The 20254-nt window shown below is 40.3% G+C and overlaps 1 protein-coding gene across 12 annotated transcripts in view; it reads right to left on the reverse strand.

Moving 5' to 3' along the window:
• The window catches only part of itgb2 (integrin subunit beta 2), a 62583-nt gene that overhangs the window by 16471 nt on the left and 25858 nt on the right, over positions 1 to 20254 (reverse strand). For 9 of the 12 annotated variants that reach the window (XM_031893146.1, XM_031893144.1, XM_031893148.1 and 6 more), the window contains 8 exons: positions 18749 to 18843; positions 14147 to 14330; positions 10846 to 11016; positions 10379 to 10620; positions 9418 to 9573; positions 4815 to 4910; positions 2271 to 2360; positions 1129 to 1266 (listed from right to left, as the gene is read on the reverse strand). In XM_031893146.1, the coding sequence (XP_031749006.1) occupies positions 1129 to 1266; positions 2271 to 2360; positions 4815 to 4910; positions 9418 to 9573; positions 10379 to 10620; positions 10846 to 11016; positions 14147 to 14330; positions 18749 to 18843 (1172 nt within the window). The remainder of the gene's footprint in view (positions 1 to 1128; positions 1267 to 2270; positions 2361 to 4814; positions 4911 to 9417; positions 9574 to 10378; positions 10621 to 10845; positions 11017 to 14146; positions 14331 to 18748; positions 18844 to 20254) is intronic. The other 3 variants (XM_031893143.1, XM_012971191.3, XM_031893147.1) reach the window with 1 other exon arrangement.

The following is a 20254-nucleotide window of genomic DNA, read 5'->3' on the forward strand; positions in this document are numbered from 1 at the left end:
TATCTTTGTCTGGACTTGTACCATAGACCTGTAGTATTCAGTATTATAAATGCTATTTTGGTAGGATATATTCAGTCACAATGTATGCTTACTATACCATACTGTTAAAAGTAAGTAATAAGTTTATTTAAAAATTAACTTTTTATATATATATATTAACTTTATTTTATGAGTTTATTTATTAATTATCTTATATATAACAGGAACCTTTAAGCTGCCTGTACCTTTTTTGCAGGAGGAAACCATAGTTCCCACAAAACATGGAGAGAACATACAGATTTCTTACATATAGTGCTCAGGTTGGAATGACTTAACTAGGGGCAAATGTTGTCATTAAAAGTCTCTCAAAACCAATAATAATGCAACTACTCAGGATTCGCCTCAACAATCCCACTATAGATTAGTGTACTGGTCACGTATCTGCCTGTGGTTCATAGTGCCTTCAGCATTGTCTGGCAGTGACTTCCTTGGTGATGTTATTGCAACCACAACAGCTCGTGCACAATCACAAGTGTGTTCTGAATGGCGAGAAATTCAAATATCTAAAGCCCCACTGTCACTAACATGGATTTGCCTGCTAATAGTTCTTCCTAGTCTGTCTTTTGTATATACACTGCTCCATTGGGAACAATCCCCCTTGTCCACCCCAAAGCCTGCACAAGACACCGCTTGCCTACTTACCTCATGCACCACCCACCTGTACCTTGTATCCCTGCTCCTCAAATTTCTAATTTTTCTAATTAAAATTTTTCTTAATTCTAATTTTTAAAATTGGTTTCGTTTTTCTCTGTAAAAATGTAAACAGTACCTATGCTAAGCTGCATAACTCCATACTGGTGGCAAAACAACCCTACTGGGTTTATTTAATGTTTAAATAATTTTTTACAGACTTAAGTTATGGAGAAACCCCAGGCCCCAAGCATTCTGGAAAACAGATCCCATACCTGTATATGAATAGACTGAGTCTGGTATGTGAAGAAGGATTGAAAGCCTGTCACCTCTAACTGTGGCTTCCACAACAACAGACTTACTTAGGGTATTTATTCTCACTAATTCATGTCATATACCAATCCTAACTTTTCTCTTGCTTGCTTTTCCTCCATGACACTGTTCCTGGAACAGCCTTACCTCCTCCCCAATCTTCACATTACTGCACATGCCCTTCAGCTGGTTCTCTTTTATATCTCCAGGGCATAGAGAATCATACAGAATCTCTAGAAAATCTGGTGTGGTCCCATGGTCCAGAATAACCTCTGAAGATAAAGCCTGTATTTGAAAAACGTAAAGGAAAATGAACACATTCAAAGATTTTCTGCAGAAATGACCTCAACATGAATCCCATCCTAAGTGATTCTGACTAGATTTTGTGATACTGACAAGTTCCTATTATAGACATTTTGAGAGACATAAATAGAGTTAGCAAACATCCAAAGTAAAATCATTTTTGGGGTGCCATAATATGAGAATATATCATGCCTTGTCATCACATAATTGCATTGCTTATCAGAAAGAGTCCTCTACACTTATGGGTTCACCAGCAGTCTATTTCTTTTAATGTTCTGCCCTTGGTAGTCCTATCAGTATGCACTAGAAGTCCAGTGGTGTTAATATGTACAAACCCCGTGGTAGCAGGTAGTTCCGGGCAGCAGGGGGGCCTGGACTGCGGGGTCTGCTGTACCTTAGTCCCCCCTCCCCCTCTTCTTCCTTAAATATAGCAGCTCAGTGGGGGCCGGGAGGGGAGGTGCGGTGCGGTCGGGGTGGGGGAGGAGGTGTGGTGTCAGTATTGGAGGGACTGGTCACACCAGGTCCTTTGAAAAGATTTTTCTTCAGGAGGACCTGATGTGACCAAGTTAAGCCCTGAGTACAACTCTTGCTAGTGCTTTCCTAGCTTCCTGCTGCCTATCTTGCTGTCACCACAACCCCCAAAACTGCTGATTTACCTTTTTTAAGAGCTCTGGGCGAATGTGACGATATAAACGAATATGAACCCCATTCGATCTTTTCACTGACCCCACATAATGATGGTGATAGATGATTTAAGTATTAGTAATCCAGCATTATGCAAGACACACAATAATAGGTTTTAGTGGGTGAAATTGCTATACCACACAAGGGTCTTGTACCGACATCAGATAGGGTTACTCAGTGTGCTATACATAAAAGCATTACATAATGTTGTCCTGATGCACCCATAGTGGATACATAAAAATCATGCCAGTATGGAAAAATGTGCAATCACCTTTGGGATATATCAGAAAAATGCATTATACCTGGTAAGCATCTGTGATCAGCTGCACAACATTTCTGGAATCTGAGGATAACTCTCCAACAACCGACTTGGGGATTAATTTACTAAGATTCTGCAAGTGAATAGAATCATAAGATTAGATATTGACAGAACTGACTTTATCCATTTGAGTTGTAATGAATTGCAGGATAGCTCAGCTTCAGGGTGATGGCACTGGGTGATTCCTAGTTGCCACCAGGAAATTGCACTCCTCCAGGTGCTTAAAGTGATACTGACATGAAAAAACTACTTTTCAAATTATGAATCTACATAAAAAGTTACCTATAGGTCATGTTGATCTTTTTTCACTGTTGGGGCTGTTTTTGTAAGTAATTGTTGCTTGAGATTCCTAAACCTGACTTTTGCCAACCTGCCTGCCATCTCAGCCTGTCAGTTACAGCTTCTTTACAGCTATTTTGTGCAAAAAATCCTGGTCATGCTGCCCACGTTGGGAGTGAGCTATCGGTGCAGCTGGCAATGGCACTCCTTAGGAGCATTTTTTGCAAAAGATCGTATTGTTTCCCTACCAAAGGGAAGGTTCTATTAGCCTACACCTCTGATAGGGGGGACAATTAGGAGTCCTTAGCACATATGTGTCAAGCTGGCGGCCTGCGGGCCACATCCGGCCCGGCATGTAATTGTATCTGGCCCGCGGGGTTGGTGCATGCATTCGCTGTCGCAGTCACGGACAGAGAGAGCTGGCTGGAGAAACCGGTGTGGAGTTCTGGCGCTTGCTTGATATTTTGGCTGACACAGGTACATGGGGGAAATATGGTGGCTGCTGGCACAGGTACATGGGGGCAATATGGTGGCTGCTGGCACAGCTGCATGGGGGCAATATGGTGGCTGCTGGCACAGCTGCATGGGGGCAATATGGTGGCTGCTGGCACAGGTACATGGGGCAATAATATGGCTGCTGGCACAGGTACATGGGGCAATAATATGGCTGCTGGCACAGGTACATGGGGCAATATGGCTGCTGGCACAGGTACATGGGGCAATAATATGGCTGCTGGCACAGGTACATGGGGCAATAATATGGCTGCTGGCACAGGTACATGGGGCAATAATATGGCTGCTGGCACAGGTACATGGGGCAATAATATGGCTGCTGGCACAGGTACATGTTCGGCCTGCGACCTAAAGTGTGTTTTTAATTTTGTCCCCCTGTGCAATTGAGTTTGACACCCCTGCCTTAGTATGATGTACATAGTAATATTCTGTGACAATTTGCAATTGGTCTTCATTCTTATGGCTTTTGAATTAAAGGGGTGGTTCACCTTTAAGTCTTTTTGTATATTATATAATGGCCAATTCTAAGTGACTTTTCAATTGGTCTTAATTTTTTCTTTTTTTCTAGTTTTTGAGTTATTTGCTTTACTCTTCTAATTCTTTTCAGCTTTCAAATGGAGGTTACTGACCCCATTTATAAGTCTAATGCTCTGTGAGGCTACAAATGTATTGTTATTGCGAGTTTTTATTACTCATCTTTCTATTCAGGCGATCTCCTTTTCATATTCAAGTATCTTATTCAAATCAAGTCATGGTTGCTAGGATAATTTGGAACCTGCAAACTTGAAAGCTGCTGAATGAAAATTCTAAATAACTCAAAAACCGCAAACAATAAAAAATTAAAACCAACTGCAAATTGTATATCACTCATACTAAAAGTTAATTTAAAGGTGAACAACCCCTTTAATTAGCTTTTTGTTGTCCAGGAAAAAATGAGAATTATTTGCTTAAAATGAACTCTGTGAGAGATCGCCTTCCCTTAACACTGCACTTACTGGATAATGGGTTTCCAGATAAGGGAACTCATACTTGTACAGCACTTCACCAAGAATGTTAATTAGAGCTCAAGACAAATTAAAGCAAATTAAAAAATATATATATAATTCCCATTATTTTATGAAGGTTTTCTTACAAAATTGTTTTATCAAATCTCATTAATACAAAGTGCATAAAAAATGCTTGTCAACTGCACTAGTGTTTGTGATATATCGGCAGATTATTGTTGGAGAGTATTTTACCCTTTAAAGGAGAAGGAAAGGCCAAAATGTTAGGCATCCCCAAGTGACTTTAATCACTTACTTTGTACCTGGGCTGGTGCCCCTGTTAGGAGAAAACAGCACCAGCCCGGGGTAGCTGCAAGCGAGTGCTTCCTACTTACGGCTTCGTTTTGCCGGGACCCCACGACAGGCGCATGCGCAGTAGAGTGAAAAGCCGACTTCTCTGTTAAAGTTCAGCTTTTTCACTCTACTGCACATGCGCGCACTAGCGATACAGGAAGGAGGAAGCGCTGCAGCTACCCCGGGCTGGTGCTGTTCTCTCCTAACAGGGGCACCAGCCCGGGGTACAAGGTAGGCGATTTAAGTCACTTGGGGCTGCCTAAAATTTTGGCCTCTCCTTCTCCTTTAAAGGGTAAAATACTCTCCAACAATAATCTCACTAAACGATGTATATTTTTTTCATGCAAAAACATTATTATCATGACAATGTCCGTTTAATCAGTTCGTATTTCACTTACCCTGTATGTCTGAACCATATTAGATGTGACAGCAAACACAGCCTGAATGTTATTCTCTGAGAGCTTCTGGGCCAGCTGCCCAACTGATGGGTAATCCTATTAACAAGAAAAATCAAGAACTCTTTTAGATATTTATTGCAAACTTCCATCAGATAATATTGTTATAAAACTGAAAAAGTGAAATATTTGAAAGTACTTAAATATGTGATGCATGAGTAGATATATATATATATATATATATATGTAATCTAACATTCCCTTACGTCCCATATGGCAGCACAATTAATTTTTTACCCCACCCATAAATAGGAGTTGCTCAGGCCCAAATGCAGTGTTTTTTTGTCCTACCTGTTGTAGGCAAGTGAGTTCATGGTATCCTATTTATACTTTCTTCTTTTTTTCCCTTAGGTGTTCGGCCAGGTCCCAAGGGGACCTGAGGACCGCAGGCTGTGTACCCGAGGGGTATTCCAGCCAGAGACTGCGGATAGTCTCTTAGGTGGAACGCTGCCATGATAATTAGTGCAGCCAAGGGTTGCCCAGTTCCAAGATGGCAGCGATGACCTCTGACGCCCAACTAAGTTGATGTGATTGGTCTGAAGCGGAGCCTGCGTAAAAACTGTGTGAATGCTGCGTAAAAGCTGCGCACGTAAAATTTTGTGCCAGGTAATCTTTAAAATCCGCTTCCGTAATATCAGTTTGGCGTGAAAAATAACGCAACCGACTTGTTTGCTGCACAACGTTCTGCCTAGTTTATGTATGTGAGTGTATAGATAAGGTAAGTATAGGTTGTGCGTGCTGGGTTTACTTGGATGGGTTGACCTTGATGGACTCAACCCTAGGTACAAGGCCGGATTTCAGTTGGCGGCGCCCCGAGAGCCGCCCCCGCGAGTGCGCATGCGCAATCGCGCAGCGCCCTCTCCCCCTGAATGCGCATGCGCATTCGCGCATTTAAACTACCATACGGAGCAGTGGGGAGAGGTCCCGACTGCTCCGTATGGGAGACAAATGTAAAAATTCTGTTGCTTGTGCTGCCCTAGGCCCGGGCCTTTGTGGCCTTTCCACAAATCCGGGCCTGCCTAGGTAACTGTGTAACTATGTAGGCTGCAGCCTCCTGTTTGTACTAAAGAGGTACATGGTAGTCTTCCAAGAAAAAAACATCCTTCTGATGCCAGAAGTATGATTCCTGTGGGAGGAAGGTTGGCGTATTTCTTTCCAGAGTGGGAAGAAACTGTTTCAGACTCTTGGATCTTTCAGCTAATCTTGGAAGGATACAGAATAGAGTTTTACAAATCACCTCCCCAAAGATTCATTCCCACTCCTCTGGGTTCTTCACCAAGATAGTTGGCATTAGAAAAGGCTCTCAAAAGACTTTGTCTCAGCCAGAGTACTCAAGCCGGTCCCATTGCAGGAACTACAGCGGGAAACTTATTCAGGTTTTTTTGGTTCCCAAGCCAAATGGGACCTTCAGAACCATCATAGACTTAAGGTTTGTCAATCAATTCATCCGCAAAAAGAGATTCCAAATGGAAACTGTAAAGTCTGTGTTAAACAGCTTAGACAGAGGCAATTTCATGGCTTCTTTGGACCTGAAGGATGCTTATCTTCATGTTCCCATATTTCAAGCTCACAGGAAGTTCCTACAGATTGCCGTATTCATCAAAGGAGTGTTACATCATTACCAGTTCAGAGTTCTTCCATTTGGGATTACAACAGCACCACGTGTATTCACCAAGATCGTGACCTCTGTAGCAACGGTACGGAGGAAAGAAGAAATATAATTTATCCCTTATCTAGAATGCTGATCACAGCAGTATCAGCATCTCTGTTGGAGAAACATTTGAACAGAACCATCAGTCTACTTTAGTACCTCGGCTGGATAATAAATTGGGACAAATCATACCTGATCCCATCCAGAACAGTGCAGTTTCTGGGATTTGTCATCAAATCATCAGAGATGAAGACTTACCTTCCACAGGACAAGATTCTCCAGTTAATGGAGGCTGTTCAGGAGATAATTCAAGATCCCCTCTCCACACTCAGAGACTTGATAGGGGTGTTAGGCCTTATGACATCATTAATAGAGGCAGTCCCTTGGGCAAGGTTCCACATGAGGCTGTTACAGTTGGAGATTCTTATAAGATGGGATCGGAAGATATCCTCATTGGACATAAAGGTTTGTCTCAGTCGCGAGACGAGATCCAGATTAAGATGGTGGCTTCAGGAGAACAACCTTTCACAGGGGTTATCCTTCCAACAAGAGAAGTGGCTAGCCCTCACCACAGATGCCTCCCAGTGGGGCTGGGGAGCCCATCTGAACCAGTTGGTGGCACAAGGCTCTTGGGATCCAGTAGAGAGTTCCATATCATCAAACTTCAGAGAGTTGAGAGCAGTTCATAAGGCCATTCTGGCCTTCCAACATTTATTGATGGGGAAGAACCTGAAGGTTCTTTCAGACAACTCTTCAACAGTAGCCTACCTGAACAGACAGGGAGGAACCAGAGTTCCCATCTTGAATTAGGAGGTCTTCAAAATTTTGAGCCGGGCAGAGAATTACATTCCTCGACTGAGGGCAGTCCACATAAAAGGAGAAGACAATGTTCTGGCAGATCAATTGAGCAGGAAAATGTAGAAGATCCGGGTGGAGTAGGTGCAGACTATCATAATAGCTCCCTTCTGGCCTCGCAGGAGTTGGTTTTCCCTATTAATGACAATGTCCAGGGGACAGTATTCTCCCTCACTTCCCAGCTCTTCTGACTCAAGGACATCTTGTGTGCCAAAAACTTTCCAGACTACAGATGACAGCATGGAGACTCACAGAGGTTCAGGGACTTTCTTCTGAGGTGGTTAATATCTTTATGCAGTCCAGGAAAGTTTCCACCAATAAAGCCTACTCTGGAAGATTTTCAAGGACTGGTGCAGGAGACGTCAGGTCCCTCATATCCATCCTTCACTACCTGCGTTATTAAAATTCCTTCAGGAGGGATTTGACAAAGGATTAGCAGTCAACACTATCAAGGCACAGATTTCAGCTTTATCAGTTCTTTTCAACCAATCTCTCTCTACTCTTCCACTCGTTAAAAGATTTATCAGGGCCATTTCTAAAATTCGACCCAGGATTCTTCAACCTTTCCCATTTTGGCATTTACCTCTGGCTCTGAACAAGTTATGTGAATCTCCTTATGAACCTCTGGAAGAGTCGTCAATTAAATGTTTGTCCTTTAAGACCCTCTTTCTAGTAGCCATAACTTTGGCCAAAAGGATTGGGGAGATCCAAACCTTGTCAATCAGGGAACCATACTTGACCTTTTTCCCCAGATCGTGTGGTTTTGAGGACCCTTCCAAACTTTAAACCTAAAGTGGTTAACGCCTTTAATGTTAATCAAGAAATTATATTGCCAGCAATTCAAGAGGCTCAGAGCGGAAATTCTCAACTTGCACTGTTGGATGTGGGAAGGATCCTCAAGAGTTATCTAAAGCGCACAGAAGACTTTAGGAAAGATGAAAATCTATTCATTAGTTTCGCATGGAAGAACAAGGGGATTAAAGCCTCAAAACCAGCTTTAGCCCGGTGGATAAAGGAAACTATCCAGATGGCCTACATTAAAGATGACCTCAATCCACCCTTTCAGATCAAGGCACATTATACTAGGAAGATGTCTACCTCCTGGGCTGAAGCAGCCAACGACTCTATAGATCAAATATGTAGAGCAGCGACTTGGAGCAGTCCGAATACATTCATTCAGCTCTACAGGGTAGACATCTCAGCCTCTCAGGAAGCCTCCTATGGCAGTAAGGTCCTGCAGAAGGCATTATGAAGATTACCCTCCCTTATTACTTGCTATTTCTCATTGTGCTGCCGTATGGGACATAAGAGAATAAGTAAATTTATACTTACCGTAATTTGCTTTTCCCTTAGTCCCTTCAGCAGCAAATGTATCCCTCCCTATTAAATTACTTAAGCATTGTCGTGTGTGGTTACTAGAAAACAAAAAAACACTGCATTTGGGCCTGGGCAACTCCCATTTATGGGTGGGATAAAAAATTAACTCTTCTTTCACTTGTCCTACATGGCAGGAAAGAAATTTACTAAATATATGTTAAGAAACCAACAGAAATGCACCCAAAAATCAGCCCGTGCTGCATTGTATTAATCTGAATTGGAAATGGCTAACACCAGTTCTGGTGCTTCACTAGCCTCATAGAGAATTGTTTCTCTGTTCAAATGCAGACTCATTGAGAAGGAATACTGGGTGCATGCAATTAGCCAAATACCCAAATATTATTTAGTAGCTACAAACGTACCTAAGAATAGGATTAGGAAAGTTTAAAGACAAATGGGGGAATGTAATAAAAGTTGTAAATGGAAAAAAATGTGCAATTTGCAATGTAATATTGTTTATTAGACTGTTATTGCATTGCAGATTTTAATTGCACATTGCAAACTTTTTAAAGGCATGGTTGAAGGTTCCAAAAGTTATTTTATACTAGGGCACATTTTATATAGTACAGGGTTTTTCTCTTCCTTTAAAACCTGAATGAGGGCAGGTAGTTTATGCAGATTACTTTACTCATTGCACTTTTTCCAAACTCTTTTCACACTTACAAACTCGTTACTTCTTTTGTACAGGTTGTCCTCCAGGTGACATTGACCATCATTGGGAATAAGAATGGATGCCAGTTTACCATCTCCAGCAATATGGAAACCATCATCAGTTGCATATACCAGAAGCCTTGTAACATTTCTCCAGCCTATTTTATCCTGTGCAGAACCAAAGGGAAGAAGATAAATGTCTTTAACCAAATCTACAAGGTCTTCCCCAAAGGGAAGAAGATAACTGTCCAGTTTAAAAACAAAACATGTATTGAAATATGATCCAAGCATTAGCAGAACCCAAATCTACAAGGTCTTATAGTTTATCTCTCTGCAAGAATGCTGGTTTCATTGATGTATGGAGCCTTTGCAGCAATGCAATGTTGTAAAGATTTGAGTTTTCTCTGTTGTTAGTTACCAATGCATGCTCTTGTGGCAGAATGCAGAACATGTTTGTAAATATCACTTTTTTAAAGGTATGTGTTGATTTAAGAATATGTATATAAATTCACAATCATTTATTAAATTGCAGAGGTCTCCAAACCATGGGGCTAGCATCCATAGATGAGGGTGTATGATGACTCGCTTTGGTGGATACCTCTAAAATGATATTAGGTTGACTGTTATGGCAGTGTTTTCCTATTTCTGAAGCCCTGTTATGGCTAAGGAGGAGCCTCACTAAGTGCTGGACTTCAAGGTGGACCTTGAACCCACAAAGTCTAAAAACATCAGTTATATTGGGAGATGGATACATTTTAACCTGTCTTTTTCATATACATAGTATTAGGCATAAAATATTATTAAGCTCTTCTTTCCTTTTGGCAGATTTTATTAGGTCAAATAAACTCCTACATCTACCTAATCTGAAGGCATGCAATTAATAAGCAATATCCAGGTGTCTATTCCACTCTATTTTTGGAAGACGGGAGTTGTCAACTCCAAGCTTTGAATAAAGTCTAGTTATTTTACTTACCCCACAAACTGCCACTTGCATCATAGCATCAAGCCCTCCCTCTGGGGCATCTAGATTTCCAGAAATGCCCTGCTTCCCAACTTGATCTTGAAATTGCTTTCCATCTTCTGTGAGTTTGAGAATGTGTTTGAAAGCAAATGGGGGTTGACAATTCTCATTCCTCTCTGGGCATGGGTTCTTCAGTTTCTCTGGGTGTGTGTTCACAAACGGTAACACCGTTTTATCCACAAATGAACCAAAACCTTAGCAAAACACATTTTATCCCAGTTAGCTATAATTAGTTATGGTTTGTGGCAGTTCCACTACATTGCAGCTTTAATACTATAAACAGCCCTGATTCTAGTACAAAGGGTACTAGATTTCTCTGGAGACAAGTGTGTACCAGTTATTGATTGTGCAGTAATAAATATAATAAACCTGTATCACATTTACCCACTTGCAAAATAGTACAGCAATAAAATAATCACCTATCTGTGCTGAAGTTGTGATTTTGTTCAAAGCTTCCAGGAGGTTGCTTCCTAAATTCTTTACATTCTGAAGATCATCATTCATAGAGTAGGAAAGATCCATCAGGTAGTAGAGATCCACTGGATATCCTTGAGCCCTTCTAAATGTCACGTCAAATTCTGCAGCTTTGCCTGTAAAATGAAAATCCTGGTGAAAAACATTATGTTATTCCCCCTTGTATTACAATTTCATGATAGGCTTTAGCTCCCTATGGCGGCAGCACCCTGCAGAATACCAGAGGTAGCAAAAATTCCCTCCTGAATTGAATTTCCAGTTTTTAAACTGGAAATTTTGCTCTTCTAGTACAATTGTTCTTCCTGTACTAGTGATGTGGCCCCCCTAGACCCCCTCCGGTTGGCACGGGAAGGCAAGGCATCATGAAAGCCACCTTGGTGGTTTAAGCTAGAATGGCCTTGGCAGTACAGATATCAAATTGGGCCACCATTCACTGGAAGATGAAATACTAAAGACCCGATTCAATAAAGTTGAATAAAGTGGCGTAACTACTTCTACTGCTCTGGGACCTCCTCCAAAAAAATCTTCAGAGGGGCCCTGCACAGTAGTAGCAAACTTACTGGGCTCTCTTGCCCTGATGCATTGTCCCTCAGCTCTGATGCCTCTTCCGCTGCCTGCCCTGTAAACCCCCACTCCCTGCCCGCGCTACTACCTTGGAGCTGGCGTGGAGCGGAGATTTACCTGCTAAATGGAGGAAACAGACCCCGCGCCTCGGGCCCCCCGCGACTGTGGGGTCTGCTTCCTCTGTTACGGCACTGGTTGAATATCTGATGTAATGTTGTTCCATCTATTTCTGCAAGAATGTTAAATGTTTATTTTAATATGCATTAGCAGCTTAGCACTGGGTGGATTAACGACAAAGGTTATGCATACGGAAAAAGGAGGAGTAGAGTGTGTGGCGAGAACAGCCAGCAATAAAGATAAGTTCTACCCTGCAGTCTCAGATACAGGGCCGGAACTAGAGGTAGACAAAAGAGGCACCTGCATAGGGTGCAAATTTTTTGTGGGGGGGGGGGCTAGGCAGATACCTCTTCTGCCTACCCCTAGTCTGGGATCTCTTACCCCCGGCTTTAGCTTGTCACCGTGCTCCCCCTCCATCCACAACATCAGTTTGCATGCAGGAAGGGGGGGGGGAGCCCAGCTGCCTTGGCCTGCCCCTGCTTAAATCTCTGTGTGGATTCTTCAGGTTCTGCTAAACATGTAAATATTAAACCCAACTAGGACCAGACTGGTATTTAAACAGACTGGTATTTAATAGGCCCTGTAATTTTAAAGCCCAAACAACCATCAGCCCACTAAATCAGCCCACTAAATAGAGATTGTAAATTACATGTTACAGCCCCTCTGGCATTTGCCAAACCAACAGATTGCCAGTCCAGGCCTGAATCCCATGACTAGTTAGTAGCTGAAAGTCAAGAGACTATGTATCTAGTAGAATTAAGTCTAAAACAACTGGACTTTTCTGAGTTTTTCTTGAAAACGTTTCACCACTCATCCGAGTGGCTTCTTCAGTTCAAATGACTGGTAGGGAATTCCCCGGTATTTAAACTCTTGATGGTAGTTTATCAATGAGAATCTTGGTACCATTGGTACCATCATACCTTCTTACACCTGTCAGTTTCAGCTAACACCTAACTGAACAAGTTCAATGGAACCATTGTGATTGGATGTCTGTGACTCTACTACCATCAAGAGTTTAAATACCGGGGAATTCCCTACCAGTCATTTGAACTGAAGAAGCCACTCGGATGAGCGGTGAAACGTTTTCAAGAAAAACTCAGAAAAGTCCAGTTGTTTTAGACTTAATTCTACTAGATACTGTATATCATGACCTGGATGAATGAGAATCTTCATAGACAAGAGACTATGTATTGTGTTGTAGAAAGGATAAGAGAGAGAGGAATAGGAAATAAATGTAAGAAAAAGGTGCAAATACTGTACATTTTATAGCAAGAAGCATACAAACCATACTTAAAAGTACAAATAGAAAAAAGTACAGACTGAGAGGTGGAGTGGAAATCAAGAAAACCACAAGCAAGAAACAACTGATAGCATAGGAAGGCTGTGGTGTGTTTTTGACTAAACTGCACATGTTTCCCTGCATTCCAGTTACCTCAATAAAAAAATGTGGAGGACAAAACACCACTGACCACTGTAGTTATAAGAAGGCATGACAAGAGACTAAGGGAAGGGGAGGAAAGCTTTTGTGACAAGCTAAAAGACTTTTTTCTGTTAGCAGATACAGTATATGCAATATTTATGCACATTTATTCAAAGCTTTGCAAGTGCTTTTTATGTAAACAGCACAAAAAGAGAGTGACAAAGGAAAGATTTTGCATTTAGGCTAATGCCACACAGAGCATACATGGGTAAGCACAGGCTGAGAATCTGCCCCTACACGCCCCCTATGGCCAGCATATATGTCTACCTTGGCTTGTTTGTGTGCACTGTGAATCATATGATCCCTAAATTCTTAAAAAAATTCTATTTAGGATTACCCAATAAGCACATACTACTAAAAAAGTATATTTTTATGAAAATGGTTTATTTAGATGAAGCAGGGTTTTCCATATGGGCTTGGTTATGCAATATATTTTTTATAGAGACCTACATTGTTTGGGGGTATAGTTTTCCTTTAAGGTACTTACATAAAAACATGCACCTGCAATTTCTGTGGTTGCCAAATAAGGAAATGCTGATCTTGGGGGTATAAACATGTTAATTGCCTGTTTTTATAAATAACACACAGAGAAGATAAACGGTTCAGATGTTCACAAAGAGGGCAGATTTCCTTGCCCTATTGCACAATATGAGAGGGATCAGAGTCACCTACACATCATCTAAAACTCAATGTCTTTTTCCCCATTCTGGTTCAATAAAATGAGGAACAAAACCAATTGTGACCCTTGATTCTACAGCCACATCCTTTTTTGGCAGAAAATAGACAAACAGAAATGATTCACGAAATGTGTTTCCACCCACACATATTTGATAGCTACACTGCAGCTCATTGTAGTGGTGCTTTAGCCACAGGGTAGCCAAGCCACCATGACAGAACTGATCCCAGCCATCAGTATAGAATTGTACCAAACACTAGGGCTGCACCCCTAAAAGGTTATAAATAAAAGGATATCATAACCTTGAGATAAATTTTTCTCATTGAACTCAATCTGGTTCTATTTTTTGTTATTATAGAAGTGTTGGCAGACGGAAGGTAAGAAGATTCAAGATTCTTGATTTAGTAACCTGGTCTCAACTGGAGAGAGATTTCTCTTGGTGTTAGCTGTACTCTGTCACTCAGCCTTGTTCGATCTTTCACAACAGAACGACTATCATGGTAGACAATATCCACTTCTTTACAGCCTCTCTTGCCCAGTACCTCATCTGTGTCACAGCGAACTGAGTCGGGCTCTCCAGCACTGGTGAAGTTCTGTACAGGAACATAAATATTCTGGTAGTACCTATCCATGCGCACGTTAAATCATTTTTCTATGTTGGAATGAAAAAGTCATAGACATATAAGGCACATATACTTCTATTAGTTTACAATCTTGACAACAACTCGATCTATGCATTCATTTTAGAGCACATACATTTTCAAGAACAGGTATGGAACCTGTTATCCAGAATGCTTGGCACCTGGGGCTTTCTGGATAAGGGGTCTTAATCTAATTTGGGACTACATACAGTCTGCAAAAAAATTATTCAAACAATAGGATTGTTTTATCTGCAGAGGTGTGGGACCGCTATGGGTGCGAAATTTGCCCCTTCCTTCGCCAACCTATACATGGGTTGGTGGAGTCCCACCTCTCTACAGATTTGAATACACAACTAATACTTTATATCCGCTATATTGACAATCTACTCTGCATTTGGCAGGGTGGAACTGAGAAATTTTGTAATTTTGTTAATATGATCAATACTAATAATTTAAATTTACGAATAAGTTTTCATATGAAGAGATTGAATGTTTGGATTTGAGGTTGATTGCTACCATGTAGTGGTAACACACTTTTACATGCTCGTTCTTGCCATCCCAAGAACCTCATTAGAGGCATACCGTTGGGACAGTTCCTAAGACTGAGGAGGAACTGCTCCACCAATATAGAATATAATACATTTGCAGTGGATTTGAAGAATCACTTTAAACAAAGAAGGTATAGAGAAATGGATGTAGACCATGCATATAGAAGAGCAAGTAAAACTTACAGAGAATCATTATTAAACTTTATACCTAAAAGACAGGACAAAGTTTGGGAAAATAAAATATCCTTTATTTCAAGATATAGCAGGCAATATAATAAAATTGCAGATAGTTAAAAGATTTTTGCTAATACTATATGCTGATCGTGATTTTTTTGAGACTCTGGGACATGGCAAAAGTAGCTTAGCAAGGAGAGCCCATACACTAAGAGATAGATTGTCTTGCAGCTTTTTTTAACAAAAGTGGAGTTAAAAAACATTTTATGGATACAAAAGGGTGTTTTAAATGTGGCAAAAAACGTTGTGTTACATGTGAGCACCTTGAGGAATTTCGATCTTCAATTAAGAACAAAAGTTATAAAGCAGGGAGTTTTATTAATTGCAATAGTGCAGCAGTAATATATTTGGTGACCTGCCAAAAATGCAAAAAACAATATGTCGGGTGCACAATGCGAGCCCTTAACGATAGAGTAAGAGAGCACATTAGCCGAATTTGTAATGTTAAATATGCATTTAAGAGCAACGTCACTAGACATTTCGCAGAATGCAATCATGTGATGAAAAATAATTCTTCTCAGTACAAGTTATAGAACAGGTAAAAACTGGAAGGAGAAGAGGAGATCCCCTTACTCTTCTCCATAAGCGGGAAGTATATTGGATTTTTTATTTACGCTCACGTATTCCTTTAGGTTTGAATTTTACTTTTGATGTTACTTGCTTTGTGTGAAAAAATATTTTTACTTTGAAATATGTGTTATTTTTACTTCATAACCCTGTGCTGTGTATTTTTTAACTTTTGTTAAATTGACTATGTACCTGAGTTTACTGAACGAAATGCTCGTGGGAGTTGAATGTTGCTCCATATTGATTGGTTTTAACCTTGGTGGGTGTATGTTTTACCATGTATAGATAGATGTGTAAACAAATTTTGGTGAGCCTATGATTAAGTGCTAGATTAGCATGAAACGCGTCAGGCTTTATACATGAGGTATAATTTTTAATGGATTATAATAAAGCTTTGTTTTTTAACTTTTGATTTTTTTGCGGATTTAATCTTTAATATAATAGGATTGTTTTGCCTCTAGTTAGGATTAATTATATCTTAGTAGGGATCAAGTAAAACATATTGTTTTATTATTACAGAGAAAATGAATTCAATTCTAAAAATCTGAATAACTTGATTAAAATAAAGTCTATGAGAGATAGCCTTCCTGTAATTTGGAGCTTTCTAAATAACAGATATCCAAATAATGGATCCCATACCGGTGTCTCATTTCATTTGAAGTAGTGGATACTCCAGAGGTCATTAACCCTTTAAATGCCCCAAAACATAAAATCTATGGTCTGTGGCTAAAAGTACTGAAGTGCCATAGATCGGAGATTCTATATTCTGCAGCACTTCTGGGTGGGGGAGCAGAGGAGTGGCCTTTAAAGCTGCTCCTTCATTTCCGGCTCATTTTCCAGCCGCTAGGCAATGAGCAAAGTGGGGAAACAAGCAGCCCTTGGGGCTTGGGGTGCCTGCCACAGAGGTCCACCTGTGTCTGTCTGCCTAATTGCACAAGTAAGTGACACTGCACGCTCACAAACACACACTTTTGATGCTAACATACTCTTACATTTACACTTTTTACATTTTTACAATTAAAATTTTTGGGGGTTCAGGGGGTTTTACACATTCACAGCACTCACACACACATACACACAAGTGTTTTGCTTTTGCTTGAACACTCGCACACACTAACACAATTTTGTGGGGGGGGGGGGTTGGTGATTTTATTGCATTTTTAGCCATTTTATTTTTTTTCCATTTTGCATAGGTTTGATTGCTTGTTCCTGTCCTTTAAACTTATTTGGCAAGCAGAACTATTTAAACTGTGGTACTGACTGCTGATTACACTGGTGAAAAAATATGCTTTGATTTGAGTGCTGTTTTATGGGATTTTGGTGATTTTATTATGTCTTGCATTGTTCTTTACTTGTTTTTTCTCTGTGAACATTTACTCCCATATGTAATAATTAGCAGCCAACAATATGCTTTTTTTGTAAACAGGTGACCTGCTGATTAGTTACTATGGGTTACTGCTCCTGGACAAATTTAGTGTCTTTTATTAGATAACCACATTTGTGTGCTATATTTTGATTTAGGTGCCCCTGCCCGCCACATAATTTGGTAAATGAAACTGTTCAGTACACTCCTGGTGTTCACATTAAGGGGCCGATTCACTAAAGTGCGATAAAACGAGCGATATTTGTAGCATGCGTTAAAAATTTGATCGCTTCTTATTTTTTGCGACTTAACGAGCGATTCACTAAAAGGACAGGAATCATAATTTAGACGCAATGTTCTTTGCTTTATTTAACTCGCGATGAGCATTTTTCTTGCGTTATTTTCTGCCGCGTGCGTTATTTCCCACTGCGCGCGATATATTTTGCCGCTTGCTATATTAGCACACGATTTAACGCACGTAACCATTACTTTCAGAAAACTACTTTTCTGAAAAATACCATTTCCCTGCAAACTGGAGGCTGCATCACTCTAGGGCCAACACATACTTGAAAAAATCACTCTGCAAAGTTCATGTTGTGTTGCCAAAAGCTCACGAACCACAATTTTCTTTAAGTACTGCCTACCCCAAGTAGGTGTTGATTTTCACACAGACTAACGTGATATCATGCGTTAGTATTATTTCTATGCGAGAATTAACGCAACGCGAGGTACATAACGCATGGGATAGTGAGTTTTTTTGCGCATGCAATTTTATCGCGTGCTTTTTAATGCAAAAAAACATGCGATAAGCGTTATCGCACTTTATTGAATCGTCTCCTAAGAATCTTATATGCTGGCATGTTACGATAATGTGGTAAACACAAGCTTTAAGATGATTTGCAGAAATTACACGACAACTCCCACATTTAGCATAGCTTTGCAGTTTGATATTTTGCTGTAGAATGATATATTTAGCCATTTTCGATTTGACAAGGAAAAGGAATAGCTACCCATTTCTGATTCATCCGAATGTGCACTTTCCAAAATATATGGTTTCGGGAGGGTCAACGTATTTTTGGTGCCTTTTAGCGATGAGCGAAATTTTTCGGCAGGCATGGATTTGCAACAAAATTCCGTGGTTCGCCATTGGCTGATTTTTTGTGAAACAGGCAAAAAAAACTTGGCAAAAAGTGCCACACAACAAAAAATTGGTGCAGGAATAAAGAAAATGCAGCGCGGCAAAAAAAAAAAAAATGATGCGCATGTCAAAAATTGTTTGTGTAACAATTTTTTTTTGGCGTTTTGCAAATTTTTTGGCGTTTTGCAAATCTTTTTGTATGCACTAACTTCATCAGGTCTGTACATGCTAGTTATTTTGGTAAACCTATGCACAATGGGCATCAAACTGTTTGGTGGACCCTTGGCATTCATATTTAGGATGTTTTTTCTTGGTACCCTAATGATTTGTGGGCGATAAGATGCTGGAAAGTGGAAGGTTTGATGCGATTTTCAGTGTTTAATCAAAACCGGCAATTTTGGGAAAGAATTGTGACTCTGTAGTTTGGAGTAGAAAGACATGGGTACCCATTTTGAATTCAGTTCAGTTACATTTTACAGGTTATTCATATTAAATATACATAAATGTACAGGCTACTTACAGGTTGCTTGCACCAGGCACAGAATGGACCAGACTGGATGCATTCATTGCAGTTGCTTACTTTAAACTTGGTGCAGACTTTAGAAGTTGCTGTAAATGAAGACAAATTATTTGTATAAATAAAGGTTCAGCAATACATGATGGCAAAGTGATAGCCACACATTACAGGCTATAAAATGAGCTATGATTGCATAGATTTGTAGCGTCAAACATAGCAAACTGTCCTCTATAGCAAAAGATACATGATAGTATACCAAATGATGAAGTCACTAGTCTAAAAATTCCCCACAACTTTAGCCAGCAGTGATGGACAATCATTCACATTAGCCTGCAGGCTACGGATCTAAAATGTATCTGTCACGTGGGTTATTGGTTGCTTAGGACTCTCATTGTATCAGCCAACTGTATCAGCCAATTGTGATTCTGCAAATGAAGTAAGCAGTAATGTCCACCCCCAGTTTGCTCTCACAACCCGCAGAGAGTAACTAAAGTAACACATTCCATACAGAGCTATAGATAAGTATAACAAATTAAATAAATTCTTGAAAGTTAAACTTCCGGGAACTACATATAAACTTTTTGTATAGAAAGAAGAAGGATGGTTTTGTGTTCCTTATTTTCGCAGGTGTATAATGGGCAGTGCACTGGATTATCAAAATGTTTAGGGAATATGTCTAGATTTAATTATGCTACACACCACATTTCAGGGATGCACTTCTTGACAGGTGGAATCAAGTTTTATTAATCCCTTGTTCTATAAACCTTGCTACTTACATTCTATTGTAGCTGGTTGCCATACTGCCATCTTATACTGGCACTGGCTGCATGAAACTGTAATCACAGTAAATTTCTGAGCTGTATAAAGATTGAAAGCTATGCATTCTGATAAGCACTCAGCAATTTATGGGGAGTACATAATCTAGGCATAAATGACTAGGCATACAGCTTAGGGGCCCAATGTGATCAGGGGCCCATTTAAGAATTTTATTTGCTTGTTTTAATACATATATTTTCTATTTTTGCAGCTGCTGCCTGCTGGGTCCATCCAGCCTCATAACCTGCATTGGGTACCTGGCTGGCGGCTGCCTGCAGGGAGAGAAGCAGAAGAGAAGTGGGTGTGTGTCTGTACGCCCTGACATTGCATCATGTTTGGCGCACGCCAGTGAAATCACTGCTTCTTCTCCCTGCAGGCAGCCGCCAGCCAGGTACCCAATGTGAGTCATGCGACTGGAGGGACCCAGCAGGCAGCACAAAAAAGCAGGCTGCACAAAAACAAAAAAATATGTATTAAAACAAGCAAATTCAATTCTAACAATAATTGAATGGGCCAGGGCCCCTGATTACACGATTAGTAACTATTAGTAAGTCAGAAATAAATGCTTACTAATAGAAGGACCCAGTCAGTAGCATAAATAAAAATTAAAAAGAGGAATAGAAAATTGAAATAATTGAATGGGCCCCTGATTACACTGGACCCCTAGTTTGTCTCCCCTGCAGGTCCACTCCC

Source organism: Xenopus tropicalis, chromosome 9 (genome assembly GCF_000004195.4).
Source record: "Xenopus tropicalis strain Nigerian chromosome 9, UCB_Xtro_10.0, whole genome shotgun sequence".
Classification (NCBI taxonomy): domain Eukaryota; kingdom Metazoa; phylum Chordata; class Amphibia; order Anura; family Pipidae; genus Xenopus; species Xenopus tropicalis.